The sequence below is a fragment of the Sabethes cyaneus genome, chromosome 3 (genome assembly GCF_943734655.1).
Source record: "Sabethes cyaneus chromosome 3, idSabCyanKW18_F2, whole genome shotgun sequence".
In the NCBI taxonomy this organism is placed as follows: domain Eukaryota; kingdom Metazoa; phylum Arthropoda; class Insecta; order Diptera; family Culicidae; genus Sabethes; species Sabethes cyaneus.
In genome coordinates this window covers 51,350,778-51,360,877 of record NC_071355.1, presented here as the reverse complement: position 1 = coordinate 51,360,877, position 10,100 = coordinate 51,350,778, and the positions used below count along the sequence as shown (strand labels likewise).

At 35.7% G+C, this 10,100-nt stretch overlaps 1 protein-coding gene across 1 annotated transcript; it reads right to left on the bottom strand.

Annotated features, from left to right (window-relative positions):
• Positions 1–5,289: 5,289 nt before the first annotated feature.
• On the bottom strand, positions 5,290–8,034 carry LOC128743825 (uncharacterized). Its single transcript, XM_053840503.1, has 2 exons — positions 7,755–8,034; positions 5,290–6,002 (listed from the first exon to the last, which is right to left on the bottom strand). The coding sequence occupies exons 1-2, from the start codon at positions 7,990–7,992 to the stop codon at positions 5,407–5,409; spliced, it is 834 nt and encodes a 277-aa protein (XP_053696478.1). The 5' UTR covers positions 7,993–8,034; the 3' UTR covers positions 5,290–5,406.
• Between the last annotated feature and the right edge of the window lie 2,066 nt (positions 8,035–10,100).

The window sequence follows — 10,100 nt, the reverse complement described above, 5'->3', positions numbered from 1 at the left end:
CACTGCTGTTGATTGATAGCGTTCAGTACAATTTATTAATAGTTATAAAATAATAATACCATAACAGCTGTAAGCGTTTGAGTTCTCACAGTTTTTGTTTTTTTTGTATTTACGTTTCATTCACACTCTTCACGTCTTGTCGTACTCTGTTTGGATACTATAAACACCTTTGTTTCATTACTTTCTTCTACCGTTCCTTCCGTCGATTCTGAAAACTACCGTTATAAAAAATAATTAATTGCCTGATCTCATTATAATGATCAACACAAAAACACGAAGTTCGTCTATGCAATGATTCTGTCTGTTTATGAGTGATTCCATGATTGAATCATGATTTGATAAGAAATGATATTTTAAACTTACTGTTCTTCTTCATGTCTTGTTTTCAGCTCACTTTAAACGATGAAGTTTCGAAGAAATTGAACCAAACTATCGACGCTATGCCAGGATATACGAAAAATCTGCTGTCACAAGGACGAACAACGTTGAAGTAGAGAAAATTCAACAAAAATCTCATTTTGCATAGCCCTAATTACAGCCAACATCTCTATTACGATAAGCAACAATGCAGGTAAGCGAAACAAACTTTTTTTTACAAGTTTAAAAACGTTTGATTTTCTTTTTTTCTTATATTTTTTTGATTCGATTTTCGACCGATATTTTCAAGATTCTGACCACTGATTGAACTCGATACAACAAGACAGATCTTTGTGACGACACTTAGAGTTGTATCTAGGAGACTGACTAGAGCTTGTTCATGGTTTTGGACTTAGACGTGGACATATGCTTAGCCATGCGATGACTGGTTGGCAGTAACGTAGACCTTACCAAAATGCCAAATTTATGTGATATTTGGCAGCACGGCAACAATTACCCCTTCTTTCTTCTAAATAGATTGCGCCATATAATTGATATCAAATTGCAAGAAATTATAACGAAAACCGTCTTTCGCCAAATAATAGCAAAATATATCATTGTATGAAGTGCGCAACTTGTTATCTACGAAGAAGCTATAATATCAAAAAGAGGTAGTTTCCAATCTACTGTTAAACAAATGTTCGTTGTGTTCAAACACTGTCAATCTTAGGGATTGTATGCCGCACTTCAATTACTTGATCATCGCTGTGCCTTACCTCCATGGGTCTAGAATTAATGCGATTTATACCGACCGAAAGGCAGCCTTCAAGAGGGCCAGCATATTCTGCTCGCCATACTCGATCGCCTGGATGTGTCATTAAGCTTGATTAAGTCGTGCCTGACTTAGCTTCGATTGCGCAGCAAATCGGTATTAACCGAATCAGAAGAACTCAAACGTTCAGGTGTCCCGCAAAGTAGTAATTTCGGTTCGTTGTTGTTTCCCGTACTCAATGATGTTTGCCAATACTTACCGAAAAGTTGCAAACCTCAGCAGAGCAGAGCAGTGCAAGCGTAACCCTATGCGTGGCGAGATGCACAGTAATCATGTCTACAAGAAAAAATCTCTGATTTCAATAGACACATCGTATTGAAAATGAAAACGTAGAAATAACAAACGTTGTATGGAACATTCCATCAGTTCAAAAAAAAATGTATGGCACATTCCGCCGTGACTTGATGTTTTGACTTTTTTTCTCAGTATTTCTCACCTGAGTAATCTAGGTGACTTACAGGATCGGAAATTGTGCTCTTACCTAAAAAAATGAGGTGAGGTGATGGTGAAAATGGGACCCTGAGCTCTCCACTGTACTTGGTCCGTGCACTTGTCGGTAATTCGTTGAGCGTCTCGACACACGCAAATCGGTTGCAACTTGGCGAGGTGCAATGATCCTATTGACAGCACTGTTTAGACCAGATTTGAACATACAGCGATTGGCTTGTTAGACCAGAATCGCAATTGCGTAATTTTCGTGCTTGACATACAGCGTTCTTTCAGTTAGATTGTAGAAAGCCACGACACTGCTCGAATTCGCAACAATTTACGAAGTAATACTTTATGCAGATGCAGGTGCATATAGATGATATAAAAATGGGGCTCTGCCTTCCATAGCCGTCGAATAAGTGGTAATGAATTGAAACAAGTTCGTAGTTACGGATCTGCCTGAAACGAAACCATGCTTGTCAGAGGAGATATAAGGCTTCATGGCTTATAGGATTCGGTCGCTGATGGTAATCTCGAACAGTTTCGAATTGGCGGAACAAAAAATAATAATAGCATGGATCCCATCTGTTCTAGGAACGTAAAAGCTATTCAACTTTTTTGAGGCAGAGACAATCATGGTGAGCGAAATTTCAAACATATCCAAGTCAAACTCGTGTTTTTGCCTTTCTACTATATAAATATATAGTATAAAGGTATAGAAATCACTTGGAAAACCGGAAATGGAAAGAAGGTCCTGCGGGCCGAATGTTATATACCATTCGACTCAGTTTCGAAAACTGAGCATTTTCTGTGTGTGTGTATGTATGTGTGTGTGTGTGTGTGTGTGTGTGTGTGTATGTGTGTGTGTGTGTATGTGACGCTTTTAATCTCACTCACTTTTCTCGGAGATGGCTGGACCGATTTTAATGTTCTTAGTGTCAAATGAAAGGTCTAGGTGTCCCATTGGTCGCTATTGAATTTCATACTGATCGGACTTTTAGTTCAAAAGTTATGTACGAAAAATATGGGACTTCATTATCTCATAGGTCTCTTAACCGATTTGAACAAAATTGATTGCATATGAAAGAGGAGCCTTGCGAACCCTTAACTTCCAAATTTCATGATGATTGGACTTGTAGTTTGAAAGTTACATAAAAAAATGTGAAAAAATAGTATTTAAAACATATTTATGTAACATATAAGCATTAATTTAATGAAAAACATCACACATTTTATGATTATTTGAAAATTACTGCTGAGATCTATCAAACGAAACCAAGTTATTTAAAATCGGACGGTTCATTCAAAAGTTATTCAAACTTTAACACTTAAGCACCGTATATTAAACCGTTAAAACGTGTGAAATCAAAACATATCAATCAAATGTTGATTGTATTCAATGTATGAGATGTGTGTGATGTATGTATGTATATATGTATGTATGTATGTATGTATGTATGCATGTATGTATGTATGTATGTGTGTGTGTATGTATGTATGTATGTGATGACAATTTGCAATTTTAAAATTTGCAATGAAATTCAAGAAAAGTGAGAAACATGTCAATTGTCTGAAGTTTTTGAAGCCTCTTAGTGGAATACGAACTCTGAAATTAAAGAAAAGAAAAAACTTTTACCGACTAAATTCCACTATTTAATATTTATTCGCGACAGATACGTATACGCTTTGAAATAAGACACTGATGAAGCCTGCACGTCGTAGGTGAACTACGTATCTGTTGCAAATAAATATTAAATAGTGGGATTCAATCGAAAAGTTTTTTCTTTTCTTTGATTTCAGATTTCAATTGTCATTTTCTTCACTTGCTGTTACTCACAATTGTACAAGAAAAGCAGTTTATTTAAGCATGTAGGTATAGTGGTGTATAGAATCAAAAATACTGGTGAGTTGATTTTTCCAAATAAATTTGTACAAATTTCAAACAAATTCTGCGCATCAATAGATGCTCTTTTCAATCAATAGATACTAGAGCTTAGAAATGTTATATAAAAAATAGGAAGTAAACGTTGCACGGTAGAAATTTTGTAAGATTTGTTTTCGTTAGTGATATTTTAAAGGACAGATGTCATGTTTTAATAAATAAATCAAAAAAAGACAAGCACTAGGAATCATATCGATCGTATTTCCCATTCTCAAGCATGTTTATGGCGCAGCTTTGGCACTATTTTTCGACCTCATCTAGTTTTCCTAACCCTCTAACATTGTAAAAACGATGCGATCAAACTAATGACTATCTTTTCATGAAAGTACATTAAAAAGAAGCTTAAGTTTTGATTTTCATGCAAAAATAATTATCTGAAGGAGCGCTAGCTAAGAAATAGTTCCATTTCTCGTTTTCATATCTAATGCTCTATTCAGTAATTTTTTTTTAGTTCAGATATATTGCAAAATTGAAGCCAAGCAAACCAATAGTAAAATTTTGAGATCAATCATTTTGTTGTAGATATCCTTTTTCTTCAAAAGCGAAATATAATAATAATTTTACTGAACTCTTGTTTTTCAAAGATGCTAACTTTTGAATGCATGGTATCAATATCAAAATATCAAAAAATCTGCTATGAACAAATACTTCATATTGTCAATTCAAAACAAGTTTCGTATGTGGCTCTGAAGCCCGATAGTTAAGGCCGTCTGTAGACCCTTTAGAGGGTTAATTTCTAATTTTCTATACATATTCATTCAAGTCTGTAAAAATTATCTTTCATGTTTACATTATTTTTCTATAAATATTATAAAACTAAATAAGGTGTTCATCAAGTAACATAAATGACGCTTACATGTATTTACGCACCCAAGGAAAGAAAATATAATTCTACACAATACGTTGTGAATTTTACTGGCAAATAAGGATTTTGAGGAATACGAAACGGATATTTAAAAATATAGTCTAATATAACATCTATACATCTACAATTAAGTTCCTGAGAAATTAAATAATGATTATTGTGGCAGTAGAAAGGCTAGGTCACGCCGCTAGGTGGATTAATTCGGGTTTTTAGTCATTAATATTAATATTTTTTGAAACGGGTGTTCTACAATTGATGGAGAGACTGTAGGGGAAAGTAATGAAATTTTTTTTGGAGGGGAAAGAGCGGGAAGGTGTGGTGGCACTCAAAAAAAACTTCATTACTTTCCTCTACCGTCCCTCCATCATTTGTAGAACCACCGTTTCAAAAAATATTAATATCCAGGTCGACAGAATTCAGCGAGAATTTCAATATTTGAAGTTCGGTGAAAACTCCTTTGCCCAGTATCTATTTACATATTTTAATGACAACGTGCCGTTACCGACCCAGCGCGGAATTATAGCTGTGCACTATTGTCGATTTTGGGTAGTCGTTTCACATACCTTCCGATTGACGAATCAGTTTGAATGAGAGATGCTAGATTTTGGTTCATAGAAATCCGACGTTTTAGTTCAAAATGATCTTGAAAGATGACTAACAAGTTTTCTGTAGAAGCCTGTTTTGGAATAATTGCTCTGTCCCGAAAAATTATCTTTCATTTTTCTTGTTGGCTTGGGTATTTGGGTATTTTCAGAGAAAAAAAGCATGATTTAAAAAACTTGAATTTTAATTCTCTGAAGAATATTTTTGTTTTTATTAAGTTTAATGGATTGTTTATAACATTTTTTAGATGTTTTCCACTAAACTAAACAGTTTTTAACTTATATTTTTAGATTACATATATAATAACTCATGTACACTTTCTAATTAACATCGAAAAGCGTCAAAGTCAATTCAGCTGGAATCACTCATAATAAACATTCATCTGCCTTTCTTTTCCCGCTCACGCTTTTCTACAATTGCACTGTACGTCTGCGAAATGAACTGAAAATTCAGATCTATTATTTTATCTTCGTCAAGTTGTTCAAACAGTTTTTCCAATTGCAACCAGATATATTTATGTTTTAGCTCCTGGGTTTTATCTTCGCGTTTCTCGATGAACGAATCAATAGATCGGCTAACGAGAAGAGCGGCTTCCATCGATGAATCGTCACGTTCACGCTTCGATTTATTCGGCATACAAGAGGGATTACTGCTAGTGGATGCGTGATTGGACGCTATATCGCAATTGGATTCCTGAAACTCGAATGGAGCTGGTGAAACCGAACGAGAAGTTGCAGTATCGTGATCGTCACCACCCAGTGACGCAGTCTGAAGATGCCTATAAGCTGTATTGTCATCCAAAAACGCCATTTCCTCACGCAATTCTTGCACATATTGTTCTTCCTCTTCTTCTTCTTCGTCGTCTTCCTCTGGAGCTGCCTGGCCACTTTTTGCTTTTGGAAAATTTCTTGCTTTTCGTGTGAGGTAACGATGTGCATCTCGAGCTTTTTTCCACAAAGCTCTAGCTTCTGCCACTAAAAATTAACATTATTAGAACATAGATTAGGAACATTAGGGTTTCAAACTAGTTAGCGAAAGCTCTGTCTAAAATTTGACGGTTCGATAGTTATGGTCAAATTCAGTTTTAAGTGCGATTCATTTCCCTCTTTGACAGATCGACAGGTGGCAGGAGTTTTTTTTAAATATATGGTATATAAGCTGAACAAATATGAAACTCAAATTTGCTAACAGACGTTTCTAACTATCAAATGCCTTATTGACAACAATGCCTTGTTTTGGCATTTAACAAAAGATTTTAAGCTGAAATCAAACAAATTTTACTTTACTTGAGCTAAACGAAAGACAGCAGGAAAACCAAAAAATCTTCTGTGAAATACTGCTCGCCAGGTACAAAAAAAGTCATTTTTCTATCGGACTGTAATTGGCGATGAAAAGTAGATTTATTTCGAGAATCCTAAGCGACAATATTTTTGGGTGAGTCCTGGCGAACCGTGAACATCAGTTACACGGTCAAATCGCTATGGATTAAAGAAACTGCTTTGTGAAGGTCTAGCGAAACCGTTAATACTGAACACTACCGACAATGAAAATGATTAGTTTAAATTGAACGTGAAAAACATCCAAGAATACCAAAAAGAGCAACACAAAGTAATTTTGCTGCATGATATTGCTCCATCACACACTGCAATATCAGCCAAGGAAACGTTCTTTTAGATGCGGTTTATCAATGTACTAGACTTGGCTCCTCCCGACTACCACATTTTTGCATCGATAGGAAACGCATTTGCTGAGCAACGCCTCAATTCTTTCGAAAATGTGGGAAAATGGCTACATGAATGGTTTGGTTCGAAAGAGATTCCTTTGACATAGCTACAGACTGTCAGAGATGAAGAAAATGTAAACCCCTATTTGAGAACCGCTAGAATACATAACCATCGAACTGTCAACAATGCACTACGCTCCACATCAAAGTTATTTTAAACAAGCAGAGTGAAAATACATAACTGATCTGTGAAACCTTAAATAAAAGTTAGCAAAAAATCGCCCAATGATTCATAGCCTAAATTATAGTTGGTACAGTTCCAAGCGAAGTGTAAATTGAAGCAAATAAAAAAGCATATTTTTCACTAGCAAACCGGTTGCGAAATAAAGATTGTGGGTCACTACATAATTTCACCCAGCATTCAGTTTACAGTTCACGCGAAGTGAATTCACTGCTCGAACGAAGTGAAAACAAATCTTGAAACCATGGGTTTCTAGTAGCTAAGGTGTTGGTTTTTATTTATTGCCAGTTGAATTCAAAATTCGGCTTATTTGCCTTTTCTTTCGCCAATAAATATACTTTGCCGACATACAATTTTAATATGTTATAACTATTTTCTCAAGACTGTAAATAATCTACTATTTTTTATTCAAAGAACGTCTAAGCCACCTGTTCTTCCACTAGAACAAGCCACCTGTTCTCCCACTAGAACTAGGTCATAGGCCGAGAAAGTAGATGCTATCGCTTAATGGGCTGAAAATACCCTCCCGTACCCTACTCATTGGCTTAAAACGTCAATATTTCGCAGTTTTTTTTTCACGAATGAAAAAAGTGAGAATCAAGTGAAAATCACACAGTTCACAAACTTCGATTTCGCTGGATCCTTTTCACGGTTCCAACCGAAATGAAATGCATATTTCACGCTGGTGAAAAGTTAAACATTTTGTGTGGAATACCCACTTAGCTTGAAACTCTAAACAAAACTTTTACTGAGGAAACTTACCAGAGATGTTCATTGTTTGTGCTACACTATCCCAAGCTGCATTACGCTTTAATACATTTCGATAATGTTTGTGTCTATGGTTCCACAGGCAGGGGAAGTTCCTGATGTGTTTTACCACTTCCCGTTTTTGTCCTTTGAACGTATTTTTTCGTTTACGCTTGGCCGGCCGTGTTGCACAATGCGAGTCGATAATCTCTACTTTCACTTCCTCGAATATATTTTCGTACGAAGGTTCCATTATACGTGAAAAATTCGCAACAATTCACGGTCAAAATGTTTCTCGAATGCCTGCGGTGGAATTCGTTCGAACGCGAACATTTGCGGGGAACTATTTGACATGTATATTCAACACAGTTCGCCGTTCACGTTCACTGACATGTTCACCGTTCGCCGTGAACTATAAGGTGAATTCACCAATGTCTAACTTCCATGATACAGTACCGCCCCGCTAATCCGACAAATTTATAGCCGGATTAGCGAATTTTGACTTGATAATCCGACAGTCAAACTGACGTCAATGTGAGTTTGAAATGTGGTTTTGTTTACATCCATACGTAAACAACTCCGGAAATTTTTGAAAATATTTGTCGTAAGTACGCAATAACTATGTTTTATACTCGGTAATACTCAATTTCGTCAACAAAATACTTTGAAATTCTTATAGCGAATTCATAAATTAACCTGGGTTCGTGCTAACTCGAACCCGAAATTTATGAACGATACTGGCAGTTTGACAGATCGACCCGTAAACCGTAATGCTAGACAGTTTTAACCTGCGCTTCAAACTGAATGCTGTCAGTTTAACCGAAATGCAATCTCGGTTAATTTATGAACGCTTTGACAGCACTTCGATTAAAACTGAGTGCCAATCGACCTGAGGCAGGTTAATTTATGAATTCGCTATTAGTTAGTGTCGAAATAAGCGCAAGCATATCAGCCTATTGAGAATAGCAATGAAAATATTATAGCCATGGCAAAAGTGAACGTAGTTAGAAGCAGCACCGTGTACCATTTCCATTTAGTTAGAAAGAGTGCCATTCTGACTTTAACGGAGAAGCCAAACGAAGGTAGTGTTCGATTGAAAGAAGTTAAGTACAATACGTTTTAATTCGAAATTTTCCGGATTAGCGAGATCCGGACTATTGAGTCGTCGGATTATTGGGTGTCGGATTAGCGGGGGGATACTGTAGTATTTTTGGATAACATTTGAAAAGGACTTGGTCAACCAAACGTAAACTAATTGAATGATAGTTATTTTTCTGTGGAGTAGGGTCCCAAATCTCGATAAACAATTGAAAAGGGTGAATCAACCAAACATAAACAAACCGAGTAAGAGTTATTTTTTGCTGGTGGAGCATAAAACGAACTCTCACTCGGTTTGGTTGATTGACCATTTCCAATTTTGTATCGAAAAATGTTAACAATTAATTCGGCACCAACTTTTCAATCGGGCGTAACAGTAGGATGTAAAGGAACCAAGTAAGAACTTCTTTTTCTATGCTGGTTGCTATGCACGTTGCAGTTAGGCCCTTTCGAAAATTTAATATTGAATTGATTAATATTTTTATTGCTGCGAGATGTATATTTAGGTATTTATGGCTCTTTGCATTGAAAGTTGGATTTTGAACACACTTGTCCAGTCACACATTTTGTAGGTGAGAAAAGTTGCCAAAATTTCGTGGGAAAAAACCATGAATCTTGGTTGATTTCTATTTAAATTCTAATGCTTACGTAGAGTTGTTATCGACGCAAAGAATAATATAAAAATAGTTTCTAAATACATAATTCCACGCATAATTCATAACTTGAATAAATATGCAGCATATATGAAATAAATGAAAAATTAAATACTATTTGCTTTCCCTACAACTGGTACTGGCGCCACTGCTAAATCAAATGTCAGCTCAGATGGGAGAGTTGTAATGATGGGAAATGTCGGTCAAAATCTATAACGATTATTGATAAAGTTTCGTTATCGTTAATAATTAATAACGATAATATGGCAATATAAGCAAAAATACGTAAGAAATAGAACAAAAATGTTAAAATAATAACAAATCAAGAAGAAGATTTCACTTTAAACCCTCCAATTTTTGATATTCTTCCATGACGATAAAGTTTGATGGTATTATCGATATAATATTACTAGCGATATTATCAGTAGCACACTTTTCATCACAGTTTTGAAGGTTGCACTTAATAACTGTGCAGTCCAATTGAGTGTGAAGAGCGCAATATATAATAAAAGGGTGTGCACAAAGATCTAGATGACGTCGAGAATGTTGTTCGGGTGCCCAACCGTCTATGTCGGTCGAATAAAAGTAGTTTTAAGTGTAGGTAGTAAAT

What these genes read in the sequence shown, in the direction of transcription:
- LOC128743825 (XM_053840503.1), bottom strand. Translation starts at nt 7,992, where the DNA reads ATGGAACCTTCGTACGAAAATATATTCGAGGAAGTGAAAGTAGAGATT. An exon ending in ACAAACAATGAACATCTCTG is followed by an intron (nt 6,003 to 7,754) that starts GTAAGTTTCCTC and finishes GTTAATTTTTAG; the next exon opens with TGGCAGAAGCTAGAGCTTTG.